We start from the raw sequence: 15147 nt of genomic DNA, 5'->3' as shown, positions 1-15147 counted from the left end.
GTCATTCAACCAATAGAGAAATGCACTGTGATTGGAAATGATTTATTTTCTAGGCTAATTGCAAAATTTATTCCGAGGACATCGAAAATGAGGAGAAAAAACAAAGAAAATTAATAACATTTCATGGACAGATTTTTGCACATTTTTTGTTGCTTAGAAATCACTCTTTTTTTAATACTTTACAAAAGTTAACAAAATCAATACTCAACATTTTTGAAATATCTAAAACAAAATCCCATTATTTTTTACCTTCAGTCTTTTCTTCTATCCACTTATTTATATATTTTCTTGCTTCCTCTGATGCATTAGCAAAATCAAGTTCTTCCATATTTGAATGATAGAATTTCTGGCAGGATTCCTTAAAAGACTAATCAATAAGATAAACAACATCATAACCAATTGTCACAAGTCCATAATTAAATTTCATCAGTATACTGCCAGGAAATTTTGGGCCCCTACTTCCTAACTGTCATAACCATTTTACAGACCTCCATGAATTGACTCCTAATCTTGGTGTTTGACTTGGATGAATTTTTAAGTCTTTAATCTAATGAAGCTAAAGACCTAAAAATTAGACATCAGGCCTTGTTAAATCCATTTAAGTTTTATTAACACAAAAAGATCGCTTAAAAATCAGTGACATTTATAATCTAGAAATCTAAGGGAAACTAAATGATATGCCAATAGTATCTAATAAATCAATAAATAGTTATAAAATCAACTGTCAGATTGAGATAATTACTCCTGGCATTCATTTTCTATAGCATCACCAGATCACAGATTTAGAACTGAAAAACTTTAGAAAACATCCAGTCCAACTCTTCCATTTTTTACAGAGGTGAAAACTGAAGTCCAGTGAGATGACTCTTCCTAATAGTAAATAACAGAGGTCAAATTTGAAGACGGGTAGTGCTATGTCCCCTGGGCCATACAATTAATCCTTAAAAAAATATAGAAAATAACCCTGCGTTCCCAGACCTCACTAACTTTTTCAAACAGTTCTAAATGAATTTTTAGTAGCATAACAACAGATGAGATACTTGTCATCCTTCCTTAACTTGAAAATGTCATTAATTTCCTTAAGTTTATACAGAGAAAAATAATAAACAAGACTTACTGAGATAAAATCATGAGTCTTTTCTCCAAAGAGCCTGTTGGCAATTCTTAACAGGCATTGATCACCAGATTTATTAGCTTCTGCAAGAAAAGACTGGAAACTGTGGTGGACATCTATACTTTTGTTTAAAGAAAGAACCTGTTTAGAAAGAAAAAGATAAACTTTTAGTACTGTTTTCTTTTCTTTTAAAATAAAAAAGAAATCCTCAAAGGAAAATCAACTGAAAGTTTCATAAAGACTAAAAGCATTTAAAAATAAGATTGGAGGCTATCATTCAGCTATTCTATAAGCTTTCTTAGCCTCCTATTGCCTTTAGGAATAAATTCAAATCCTTTTTGTTCAGCATTTAAAGCCCTTTACAACCTGGTTCCAAGCTACCTTTCCAGCCTTATTATACATTACTGCACTTCCTATCTTTCTCTTTCTCACTCCTTCTACCACCTCCTCAAAAAGTGACCTTCTAGTCATTCCTCAGATCAAGGTAAGAAGGTAAGATTATTCTGCATTAGTAAATTTGGGCACATTTCCACCATAAATGCCTACTGTCTATAATAAAGAGGCTAGAGAGATCACCCACATATTGTGCTTCATTTCCCTCACTCTCTATGGCTGTACTACTGACAAAGCTCATCTCCTTTGAGATGTGACTTTGGAGAAATACAATGTTTCATATGGTTTGCTTTTTTGTTTATTTGTTTTCTCTTAGTCCCCAGTACCTGTTGTATCTGTGCAGCAGTATTTCCCTTGGCCCCCTCTAAGACCATCGCCAGGGCACAGTAAAGGCTCAGGGGGGAATAAAACACATTCTGTGAGCTATCTTTTTCACTAATTTCTTTAAAAACATTCAAGGTAAAAGTGTTGATTGCTTCAGAGAGTGCAGCCATCACAGCAAACCTACAATGAGAAGACAAGGAGACATAATACATGAACATAGGACATTTTGGTGTGCATCCAATTATTCCATTTTGAATCCATATCATCTCCAATAATGGATCTTTAAAACCAATAATAAAGTGCATTTACAAAGGGCTTTATGTTTAGAAAGCACTTGGCATATTAATTCATTTCATTTTAAAAGCAACCCAACAAGGTAGGTGCTATTTTTTTGCTCATTTTACAGATGAGGAAATTGAGGCAAATGTAATTTGCCCTGAGTCATACAGCTAGTTAGGATCTAAGATGGATTTGAACTCAGATCTTCCTGACTACCAAGTCCACTATTATATTCATTGTAGTACATAGTTGCCTCTGTAAATGAACAAAATAATACAAATTAAGAATAGGACACTGGAGAAATGACGATAATCTCAGCTTTGTTCTTTATTATCATTATGACATATGACATATCTAGAAAATGCTTTGATATTTACAAGAGACTTTTTATCAATTTGTTGCTCCCCAAATGGAAATATAACTGATTAATAATATTTCTTTCCGATCACCTAAACACCTCTCAGCTTCCTTATTTCTGTGTATATATTCCTGAAGTTTAGAACTACTACCTTAAATGTCACTCATAATAACTGCATATAGCCTAACTTTCTGCTAAAGCTTATTTCACTACTTCTGTCGGCAATAAGATTACTTAAAGCCCCTGTGAGTCTATTTTTCACATGGTCCATCAGTAGAAATCAAAGGTCTGTCAGAACAGCTGATGCAAGACCAGAGCAGAAAGGCTACATATCAACAGGGTCAGTCACATAGTTCCTTAGTCCCAACCAATCAGAGGACTGAAATGGAGCAAAATTCTAAACAGGAAAGTGAGACAAAATCTGATTGGGCCACAAGTCAGAATTCATGAGACCGAAGTAGAAGTCCATGTAACCAGTTTATAGAATAAAGTGGGAAAAACAGGATCTTTAACTAGAGAGAAAGGGTAGAATTAAAACCAAGATGAAACTAGGTTAAAGCAAATAGAGAGTTTGATAGTCAATAAATATTAAGTGCCTACTATAGGCCAGAGAAAGAGAGGAGTTAGGGTATTTGGTTTAGGGATATGATGAAATAATTTTTGCAGTTAGGTGAGAAATTCTGAGTTTCTTCTGGGCCTTTCTTAAATGTAAAATATGGGATGATCGTATGTCCACATGAAATTTTCCTAAAACATCTACCCTTTCCAACAGGAAATAAGAGAATAGTAAGGAAGAAACATTTCTATAGCATCCACTATGTGCCAAGAACTGTGCTAAGTGATTTATAAATATTTTCAGATTTGATCTTACTTGAGAGCTATCAGCTGTTATGAGCTATCAGCTTATTAACACCACTTTACTGTTGAAGAAAATAAGGTCAAATGATTTTGCTCATATCTGAACTCAGTGTTTGTGATTTCAAAGCCAGCACTCCCTCTACTCCCCTATCCAGTAACCTCCTCCTTTAGAACAATAAGGCTTTTGCAAAACCAGCAGACACATCAGTTCCCCACAATATTGCACACCCAAGAATCCTCATCTTTCCAATGAAAGCAAGTACATTTCACCATTTTTTCCCATGAGCCAAGCCCGATCATCATAATCATAAATCATTCAGTTTCTATTTTTATTTTCAATTCACTTTTTAGCACTTACAGCTTCTACTTAAGAGCTGGGACACTTGATATGATCCATAGGACTGAAGCCATAAAGAGCCTAGGATTGGGATTCAGAACCTGAGTTCTAGTATAGGCTCTGCCAGTAACTAGCTGTGTAATCTTGACTAGTAGACTCCTCAGCCTTCTGAACTATTCATCTCCTCATCTTCTGTTGTTATGGACAACTCTAAAATTATATGAATAACAAACCAATTATCCCCTCATGCAAACATGCTATAAGGAGCCTCCTGTAGGTTCACTTCCTTTTTTCTCACACTTCTAGGGCAAGTATTATCTGGCACCTAGTAGCTGGGTTCCTATCAGGGCTTTCAGGAATCCCCTTGGACAACTGTTCCCACCACAGCATTGACAAGAAGGAAGTGATTAGGGTGTAGCCCTAGATCTTTGACAGCTCAGCAAGAAAGAGAGGAGCTGCTGAAAAAACAAAGGCAGGCAAGGAGAAGCAATGATTGATTATCTAGACATTTTGATCTTTATTGGGTCTCTTTAAATGCATCATTATGACAGTTACACACTCTAAGATGACGTTCTGATTAAGTTCTGATTCTGATAGAATTCTTAGCTTTGATAAACCCACAACTCCATCGTTACCCTATCTAAACAGATACCCAAATTATATTAAAGCCCTCTGTTACATTTCTTAAATAAAAGAACTTAACTGTACCTCACTAAATTGGCTAACTCCCCTTTAGGTTTTACCCTCCAGTTGACATCCTAGTTTAAAGAGTGTTTTTCCTTGTTGCTTCCAGGGAATTTGTCTTCCCCACTGTTAATTGCTAAAACTCTTATGGATATATTCCTCTAAATAAAATCCTTGCTCTTGATTTGCCTAAAAATTCTTTTGAGAAACCTCCCAACAATGGCCCGCAACCCAAATATCCTTTGTCGGGTCCAAAAGCCCACCACCTCAACATTAGAAGGGTTGGAGGATCCCTCAATTCAGTTTTCGCAGTTTCGGGATGCTCTCAAGCTCGGGATCCGGAGATCTCAATGGAGTCTCAGCTTCCGGGAATATTAAAGTGTCCCTCAATTGGCTACTCCCCAATAGTTCTATACATAATCCATAAACAGCAGGACAGGCTGCGAAGACATGCCCCAGAGTGGCAAGAGAAGCCGGGAAGTGGAGAAAAGCAGTATCCTCATGCCCAACCGAGAGACATTCTAAGAAAACGTTCAGAATCCACACACGTCTGCCAGGTTTCCATGCCAGGCTGGGACTGACCTCGAAAATAGAAACTACCAACTGCCTCTCGTGCTCTTGTCGCCGGGGCGTGCGCTGGTCCATGCACTTTCTATCTGGTTGCAAAACCCAGAAACAGGGGCCGCGAACAAAGTCGTGGGGAGGTAGACCCCAAATCCCGAGCCCCCGAGCTGGGCAGCACCCACCTAGGGCCTAATAGCAAGGTGTACTAGGCAGATCAGAGTCCCTCTCCTCCTGGGCCCTCTGTGCCCCGCGGGCAATCCTGCTCTAACATCCGCTCCCTCCCAGTACTCAGCTGTAGGAGGAAGGAACCCCAGTATTGGCGAGCAGCTCAGTCTGCCTCTGCTTACCTGCCTTAGCTGTAGAGGGGCCGTAAGTGCAGCTGCTGCAGCTTCCTTCCACACTTTGCAGTAGCAACCCCCCAGAGAGAAGACTACCGATTAAACCCTGGGTGCATCCTGTTTACGCTCTAGAGCATGATTCCTGGAAGCCTGATCCGCCCCCAGAGTTGGGAATATACAACTTTGGACTGAGGGAGGAGTCCTACTGAAGCTAATACCTCCTACTGCTTAAATTATTTCCTGGCTTGGGGCATACTGGAAACGTGGTGCCAAGGGAAGGAAAAGGGCATTAGGATCCTTTGGAGCCCACCCGCCTCATCTCGGAAGACCTCGAGTCAAGTTGTCTTGTGATCGCTCCTTACTGCCTGTGAGACCTTAGGAAAGTCACTTAGGTACCTAAGGCAACTTTCTTAGACCGTTAATTTCAGAGAAAGTGTCAATCTTCATTGGAATAGGAAATTGTTTATACAACTGAAATGAGAACTTCGGTCCGGATCCCTTTCCCTAGTGAGCCCATAGACTTCTAAAGCTTCTCCTGGTAATATGTGATTTGGGAAGAATAATTCTCCAGAGAAAGAAGGACGAAAGAAAAGGAGAAATGGAGGGAGAGAGGGGAAAGGAGACTGAAAATCATGCTAGAAGACTTGCTTAAATCTCTAAAGGATACATTAGATTCCTTCACTCCAGGGAATCTCGAACTGTTATAGAGCAAGGTTATTCTTATAGTTCTTTGTATATCTGGGTCTTATTCAGATGGCAGCATATCTTTTCTTTCCCTATAGCCTATCTGGCCCAAGGAAAAAGTGAAAGGAGTGAAAGCTTAAAGCTTTCAAAAATGATATAAGGCAGGGATTGCTAAGGGTAGAAGGAAAGTGGGGGGAGAGAGAGAAAGTGACACAGACAGACGGACACAGCAGAGACTGAGATAGAGAGAAACAGACAGATAGAGAGAGGGGGTTTCTTCATATCTTGTCCAGCTGGAAGTAAAATGATTAATATTCTGGGGTTCAATCCAAATGTACATGTAAACTTTAACTTACTCCAGTTTTCTGACTTGAATTGATTTGCCCATCCTTAGGCAAGCTCTTGGTGCTTCACTTTTAAAATTTTACAATGTTCGCCCTAGATTTAGTGTGGACACAGAATTCCATATTACTATACACTAGGACTCCCAAACATAGTATAAAGGATTATAGGTGGTTATATTAAATATATAATGATAATCCCACCAGATTATGTGTGTGTATGTATATATGTATATCTATTTTAGAATATAGTACAGAAAGTATCTTGTAAGAGCCCATGAATGATATGGAAAAATGTACACACTAGGGGATGATTCTTAGAAGCCAGAACCACACCCAGGTTTTGGGAATAAGCATCATTAGACTGGTCCTACTGTTTAAACTATTTTCTGGGGCATCCTGGAAATCTGATGCCCACAGAGCTAACATGGCATTAGGATCCTTTGGAGCCACCCACGTAATTGCCGAAGATCTGGGTTCATACTGTTTGTGTGACACTAGGATAGTCAGCCTCTCAAGTGTTTTAGGCAACTCTCTTAGAATGTAATTTTCAGTAAAGGTGTCAACGCTTCATTGGTATAGGAAATTTTTTACACCATTGAAATAACAGCTTCAGTCCCAAATCCTTTTCCTAGTCAGTCCATGCACTTCTAAAGCTTCCCCTGGTAATATGCAATTTGGGAAGAATAATTCTCCAGGGAAAGAAGGAAGAAAGAAAAGGAGAAATGGAGGGAAGGAGGGGAAAAGGGAAGGAAAAACCATGCTAAACAATTTGTCCAAATGTTTGAAACATATATTTGACTCCTTCACTCTTCAGGAAAACTCAAACTGTTATAGAACAAGATTACGCTTCTAGTTCTTTGTATTTCAGCTTTCTGTTCAGATGTCAGAATATCTTTTGTTTCTCTGTAGTCTATCTGGCCCAAAGGAAAAACTGAAAGAAGTAAAAGCTTAAAGCTTTCAAAGATGATATAATGTTTGAAATCTCATTCTGGACATTACAGAAAAAAGGAATTAGAGAAGACAGGGGAAGGGAGAGGGAGAGAGGCAGAGAGACAGAGACACAGAGAGAGTAAGAAATAAAGACAAAAAGAATGAGAAAGAGATTTCTCTGTATTTTGTGCAAACTGGAAGCACAATGATTAATTATTCTGGGGTCCAATCCAAATGCACATGGGCATTGAAGCTTTAATTTATTCCATTTTTTGACTTGAATTGCCTTGCCCTTCCTTAGGAAACATCTTGGTGCTTCACTTTTAAAGTTTTACCATGTGAGCATGGATTTAGTGTGGACACAGAATCAACTATTCTATTATACATTAGGACTCCCAAACCTTACAGATTTACCAGCCTCAACCTCTCCTAGTATCAAGGCTTATAGGTGTTAATCTTTATGCTCTGTTATAATACATTTTACATGTGTGTATGTATATATCTACACACACATATACTATATACACATATATATGTAGGGGTGTGTGTACATAGAAAGGGTGTGTATATTATATACACATATACACATTATATATATATTAAATATATAATGATAATCCCATTAGATTATATATGTGTGCATATGTACATACATACATATATTTTAGAATACAGAACAAAAAAGGATGTTGTAAGTGTCCATGAAAGATATGACTAAATTGCTATAATTGATAGCAAAGAGAACCAATTTTCACTGAGAAAAATAAAGTAAAATATCATAGAGAAGATGACATTTGGTTTTGAAAGATGTTTAGGATTTGAATACATTGAGTTACTTAGCTTAAGGGCATAGCAAGAACATGCTAGAAAGAGGGAACAAACAAATAAGAAATTCAGATACGAGATACCAGCTATTTCAAGGAATAGTAAATAAGGACTGAGGTACATTGATCCTAACATGATCAGATTACAGCATTTCTTTGTACAGATAAGGAAACTGAGGATCAGAAATATTACTACAGACATTCATTTGCTGTTCTCAGTGACACATGAGAGTCATCAGTTCAAAGATAAAATGGATCAAAATATTGTTTTATCTGTCCACACTGATTTGACTGCTTAGAATGAAACAGATAATAGAGAAAATAAATGCTATCCGCTGAGATCCTTAAACTATCTAATGAAATCAGGAGAGTAAAAAACCAAAATGGTTTCTTTTCCCTTAGTCTGATGCCCCAAAATGATGCTTGCCAAAACATAAGAAAATATTCTGTGACATGCAATAAACCAAGTGCATCGCAAATTTCCAAAGAAATGAGGCCAATTCTGGGAAATAACACTAGGGCCCCTCTTACTTATTCTATATTCTATATTAAATCTTTGTTTTCCCATAATACATATATATGTGTGTATTTTTGTTTGTGAATATATGTGTGTGTGTGTTCATATATATTTAGATGTATTAATCCTCTTCAGGATAATTATTGTGCCCAATTCTCTGTTCCACAACATGGCCTCCCTAGGGGTGAAGCAGTAGTGCCCATCCCCCCATTCAAAAGCAACTTGTCATCATAGTGGATAAAGCATTGACCAAAACACTGACCTTGGAATCAAGATTCCAATGCTAACACAGATTTTCTTTTACACTCTATTTGACTTTAGGGTAATTATTGAACATTGCTAATTCTCAATTCCTTCATCATTAAAATGGGGGACTAAAAAATTTCTCATTCAACTTGTCACTTCCAACTAAAATTATTATCTCCTACAGTAAGTCTTTCCGAAAACTTCTTAATTCTAGTGCCTCTCCTTTCTTATTTCCTAGTTTCTGGGCATACATATTAATTTTGTCTTCCCAATAAAGTGTGAGCTCCCCCAGAGACTGCCTTTTTCATCTTTTTTTTATTCCCAGTGCTTAGCACAGTGCCTGGAACATAGTAGATGCTTATTATCAATTGATCACGTGAGTGACCATGATCATACAATTAATAACTATTTGAGTAGGATTTGAATTCAGACCAGCATCTTATTCATTTTGCCTGTTAATGATATCAGGAATTTAAAAAGTACAATTTGGTTCCCCCGAACCACATTTACAGCTATTACATGACTCGCGAAAAAGCCATCTGAAAGTGATCTAGGGCTTTGAGGAATTGTGAACTCAATTTATGTCAACAACATGACATACCAACTAACGGACTTTTAGATTGCTTTCAGAGTGGTAAAATGTAGGGGAAATAAAATTGTTTCACTTACAATAAAAGAGACTGAGGCAGAGCTCTGAGCCAATGTCACCTTATTTAAAAGTACACGATCCCCTCTAATAAACTAGATCTTAGATTTTCCTCACAATGTTAGATACCAGACATTCAGAGATATTCAGATATTCAAGAAGATCTAAACAAAATACAGAATAATTCCATTGGTAGGCATGTGAGGTAAAGGCTAAAATAAGCAAAATGTTGTGTTAGCAAAGTCATGAGTAGCATGAAATAAGGAAAATCTCCACTGAGTATCAAGGAATTGGAAATTGAATGATTGCCCAATCAATTGGAAAATGGTTGAATAAGTTGAAGTCTATGGATGTAATGGAATACCACTGTTCTATAAGAAATGATACTAGGCTGATATCAGAAAAGCCTGGAAAGATTTATATAAACTGATGCTGAATGAACTGAGCAAAACCAGTAACAACAACATTGTGGGATGTTCAACTATCATAGATTTAGCTCTTTCCAGCCATTCAATAGACAACTCCCATAGACTTGGGGTGGGAAATGCCATCTGCATTCAGAGAAAAGACTATGGATACTAATCAGTCTCTGTAGCATGATATTTTCAGTTTTTTGTTGTTTTTCCACTCTCATAGTTTTTCCCTTTTTTCTGGTTTTTTTCACAGCATGACTAATATGGAAACATGTTTATAATGATTTTACATGTATAATCTTTATCAGATTTCTTGCTTCTTGGAGAAAGGAGGAGGAAAAAGAGGAAGGGAAATGAATTTGGAACTCAAAATCTTATAAAATGAATGCTGAAAAACTATCTTTCATGTAACTGGAGAAAATAAAATACTATTAAGTGAAAAAAAGAAAAAAAATTTACTGACTAGGTAGTTATAAGGTGAATGGGTTTCTCGTTAGGTTAGACAGGAGGGCAACTGGGGAGAACTCAGGCAATTTCCTGTCTGCTCTTCACCATCTTCACTCCACCCCTCTTCAATGTATTTTCTAATAGTAAAATCTTTACATAGTTTTCATTATAGAAATTGTTTATATTTATGTAAAAATAACCTTCAAGTCACAAAGGAAAAACTTAGACCTTCAATATGTCTATTTTTCTATAAAAGAATAGGCCATGGCCTACTTTCTTGCCTTAATTTATAAGGGAGACAAAAAAATGGACAGTCATGAATATATAATCTCTACAATTATCATATATACTTTCTTGAAATGCAAACTTGTTGTTACCTAAAATTTTGAATCCTCTCTGATATTCTAATGGGAACATGAAAATATTTTGGATTTTTATTTGTTTATTACTTTTTCCTTTTCTGTTTTTTCTATTGTATTTTTGTTCTTATTTTGTATTTAATTTTAAATAAATTTTAAATAATAGTGTAAAAAAAGGAAAAACTCAAGTGCAGTATTTTACATTTAATACTCTTATATTTCATGCTTCTAGATTTGGCCAATTAATAAAACATGACACATTCTTTGGGGATTTTATTTCTATTGTCTAGAATCACAGAATCATGAAAATGTTGGGACATGTTATCTGCTTTCCTACAAAAAAACAATAAGAGTATTAATCAGCATTAGGACAGGAGAAATCCCCATGATAATCCTCTATAATATCTCAAACAAATGGTCAGAGAGCCTCTGAATAAAGATCTCTAGAAAATTGGACTTGTAAGATACATGTAGTGGGTTTGGAATCAGCAAGACTATCCTATTAAATGATATTACAGACTGCTAGCACATAGTAGATGATATATATGTATATACTATGTTCTATATGTGTTCTATATATGTATGTGTGCAGATATATACTTATACTTCTAAGATAGTCTTTGTATGTGTGTATGTGTGATTATACTTATTCCCTTTCTTTCAAAATTATAAAAGAGAGATTTATACAATTCTCCCTTTTCCTTTCCAAGACTAATTTAAAAAGTAATCTGAGAATTGGAAAGTTATTTGAAAATGAGAATTGCAATTCCACAACTTTAAGACTTGTTGCTTCTAGTTTTGTCCACTATGTCCAAACAGACAAAATATGATTCCTCATCCATCTACAGGCAGTCCTATGATGTGCCAGGTTCATAGTCTGTAATACTAAACAGTTCCAATGTACTTTGGGCCACCCAAAAGTACAGCTCTATGGAAGTGACAGAAGGCAGGTGGGAAGAAGAACTTTAGAAGGTCTATTTTTTTCAAAAGTTCTGGCCTAATATTTAAAAGTCCCTAAAAGTTATACATCTTACTCTTGAAAATCACACACAAAAAAGGGCTTCCAAAGTAAAATAATATCCAGTTCAATGTAACTAAAGCCAGAACTAAACAAAATAAATGAAAACCTCAAAGTAACCAAATACCCTGGCTCCCTGCCAAGCTCACTTGATGGTCACCAAGTATAGACCAAATGGGTGGCCATCTAGAGCTACTCTGCAGAGCAGGGAGGAAGATGATATCTAAGGCAATAAACCTACAGACTACTCTGCTTCAGTAGGTCCTCTCCCTGTTTTTCTTGCAATCCCCTCACTGACTTCCCTTCCTCTTTGCTCTCAATTACTCAGGTCAACCCATAGACCCCTCCCTCCCTTCCTCCCCCAGGACTGTTACAGAGCATGGAAGCAGATGTCTAGATGAGAGAGCCAAGTGATACACTTTCCTCTCTATTATACCAGGATTCTAGATGCTGCCAGTTGCTGCCCCCCACACCCCAACAACTGCTACCAACCTCCACAGTCCTTGCAGTATCCCCCTCCACAGAAAGAACTGGTGAATTCTGCAAGCAAATTGTAGTATATTTTTCTTCTTTCCTTCCTTTTCTTCCTTCCTTCCTTCCTTCCTTTATTCCTTCCTTCCTTCCTTCCTTCTTTCCTTCCTTCCTTCCTTCCTTCCTTTATTCCTTCCTTCCTTCCTTCCTTCCTCACTTCCTTTCTTCCTTCATTCCTTTTTTTTCCTGTTCCCTAGACTCTTACCATTCCATTTTAATTTCTACCTCTTGCTCTAAGAGAAAAATGGGACTTGGTATCTATCTTATTGATGAAATAGTGGCAGATAGTAATATTTAGTTTTCTTTTTGTACCCAGGAACAAAACTGAGAATGTGGTGACAGAGGGAAAATGGGGTCAAACATGTCAGGAGCTAAGCACTGCGCTTGGGGAGAAATTAATTGATATATGTAATATCTTCCTGGAATTGAGCTGTGGACTCAGGTAATGATGGGCAAAGGGAGGGACTCTATTAGTAATTAACAAAAACTGATCATGAAATGTACTAGGGAACACAGGCTTTCAGCCTTCCTTTGGTTTTCATGCCCTCAGATAAGAGGACCTGGGACACACTTTGAAAATTACATCATTCAATGTGCAGAAATCACAAAATCATACATAGGGAATCCCAGGTAGAGAATTTTCCACAAGGACATGAGGGAAACAGCATGAGGGTAAAGACTTCATCAAGAGTAAATGATCTCTCTCCTTTTATTATTTTCACTCAGTTTCATGTAAAAAAAGTTTTAAAATTTTTTTTGGAAATACAAGTTCTACATTTTCTCCCTTCCTCCCTCAAAAAGCTGCCCCCACTCCTTGAGAAGGTGTTGTGGCCATTTTTAAGAGCTCAAAGCATAAGAACCTTTCAATCTCAGAGGTAAGATGAATGAGGCAGGAGACTCATAGAGTGTGAAAAGAGCTCAGTTTATTATGCCGTACAGCCTTGTTGATAGACATTTCTGCAAGCATGATCAGCAATGAACAGTAGGCAATCCCCAAACACCATTCAGAGAAGTAGCTCGTGGGCTTTACCTATGCTGGTATCTGCCCATGGGAGGAGAGCCATCCAGCACTTCAGCAGCTGCTCACAGGGAAAGGCCCTGTCAAGGCATCCCTGCTCATGAGCAAGTAGCTGTGATCCTCTGGCTCAACACTCATTCCCATGATCACAAATCACTGCTCCTTGCTCAACAAGGGCGTTTCTGCAACATGGCAGAAAACTTCTTGTGCACCAGAGGTTGCACTCCCTGTCGGCGGGGTCCCATGGCTTAGCAAGAAGGTACATGTGAAGTTATACAAAACGTTTCCATAAGAGACATGTTGTAAAAGAAAAGTAAATCTCCCCCCACCCCCTAATAAATAATTTCTTTATGGAGAGATCACTTTGCCCCAAAACAAAATGGTTTTTGAGCTGTTATCTCGAATAAGAAAAAGGAAAGGATGGTCAACCAGAAAATAAGGACAACTACAATATGCCACCAACTTTGCTGCAGTGGCAGCAGCTGCTTCTGTGCCTTCTTCATTAACTTCGACATAAGCCTTGTGTAAAACCTTGGATAGAAATAGGTCCTTCCCAGATGATATCCCAGAGAAGTCAGCCTTTGACATATCAAAGGCATCTGACATGCCCAATTTTTGAAGAATGCTTTTCATGTCTAAATTCTCCTCCAATTTAAATCTGGGAAGAAAAACGTCTATCTCAATCATATCCATCCTCTCTGGTTTTAACCAATCTGTTAGTTTCTCAGGAGTAAGTTCTTGTTCCAACTAGAAATTTAAAAAAGATGTGTATTATAAATCTCAAAGAATTTAATTTATTTAGATAAATACTCCTTTACTACCTGGTATGTGTGAGGTTACTGTGTTAGATATGAAGTATCCGGAGGAAAAATGTTCATGCCTCTGGGAGCTTCTATTCTACTTAAAAAGTTAGGAAAGTGATAAATACAGAATCAAGCCAAAGACAAGTATTCATTCTCTCTCTCTCTCTCTCTCTCTCTCTCTCTCTCTCTCTCTCTCTCTCTCTCTCTCTCTCTCTCTCTCTCTCTCTTTCTCTCTCTCTCTCTCTCTCTCTCTCTCTCTCTCTCTCTCTCTCTCTCTCTCTCTCTCTCTCTCTCTATCTCTCTTTTCTGTAATTTCCTTCAGATGACCTTAGATTCAGAGCTGAAAGGGACCTTACATACGATACAGGATATATGACTATTTCACAGATGAGACAACTGAGGTTGGTTCAGGTCCCTTGGATTGCTGAGTCAAAATTCCAACTGAGAACTTGGACCCTGACTCCAAATACAGCTTCTCTTTCCTAACCAAATCTCTACCCTACAACCTTGTCACAAACTTCATCCCATCCTAGTTAATTCAGAAAATAGCTTTCATTTTCCTACTCCCTTTCATTAACTAATTTCTATTCTTAAACTTCTCTAGCACTTTGTAGCTTTCAAAATACTTTCACAGATTATCACATTTTCTCTTCACCCCTTACAATCACCCAATGAATTATTTCAGGGAGATATCATCCCATTTTACAGATGTGGAAAATGGCTTAAATTTTCCTTGAAAGGCAAAACAGTGGCTTTTCCATTGGCAAGGCTGTACTTAAAATGACTGAATGCTGGGTTTTACTTGTACTATGGATTTCCAAATCTGGGTTGGCTCCTAGTCATGACAGGAACTTATCTTGACCAGATTAAAAATCAGTCCTTGGTCTCTCTGAGCTGCTAACATGGCAGTTCTCCTACAATGATAGACTATCTGCTGTGCTTGTTGCTGATCTATTTCTTTACCCAGACTTCCTTCCCCAACAATGTCTCTTAAGTCTCAGGGATTCCCAATCACATTTGCAGCTCTGCTTATCTGGCTCCCATTCTGCTCTCCTTGTCCACTTCAGCAGGATCAGGAAACTCACTCCCCTTTCACTGTAGTAATTTCAGACCCTGAA

At 37.5% G+C, this 15147-nt stretch overlaps 2 protein-coding genes across 6 annotated transcripts in view; both read right to left on the bottom strand.

Moving 5' to 3' along the window:
- The window catches only part of LOC127543695 (serpin B6-like), a 236161-nt gene that overhangs the window by 91927 nt on the left and 129087 nt on the right, over positions 1–15147 (bottom strand). For 2 of the 5 annotated variants that reach the window (XM_051969941.1, XM_051969942.1), the window contains exon 2: positions 1834–2011. The exons of 1 other annotated variant lie outside the window; for it this stretch is intronic. In XM_051969941.1, coding sequence (XP_051825901.1) covers positions 1834–2001 — 168 coding nt within the window. In that variant the 5' untranslated portion in view covers positions 2002–2011. Of the gene's footprint in view, positions 1–1833; positions 2012–5258; positions 5420–15147 lie in introns of those variants that run through there. 2 more of the 5 variants (XM_051969944.1, XM_051969937.1) reach the window with 2 other exon arrangements.
- The window catches only part of LOC127543697 (serpin B6-like), a 131123-nt gene continuing 129087 nt past the window's right edge, over positions 13112–15147 (bottom strand). Inside the window, exon 7 of the mRNA XM_051969950.1 lies at positions 13112–13973. Coding sequence (XP_051825910.1) covers positions 13575–13973 — 399 coding nt within the window. The 3' untranslated portion in view covers positions 13112–13574. The remainder of the gene's footprint in view (positions 13974–15147) is intronic.

Source organism: Antechinus flavipes, chromosome 1 (assembly GCF_016432865.1).
Source record: "Antechinus flavipes isolate AdamAnt ecotype Samford, QLD, Australia chromosome 1, AdamAnt_v2, whole genome shotgun sequence".
Lineage (NCBI taxonomy): Eukaryota > Metazoa > Chordata > Mammalia > Dasyuromorphia > Dasyuridae > Antechinus > Antechinus flavipes.
This window is presented reverse-complemented; position numbering and strand designations above follow the sequence as displayed.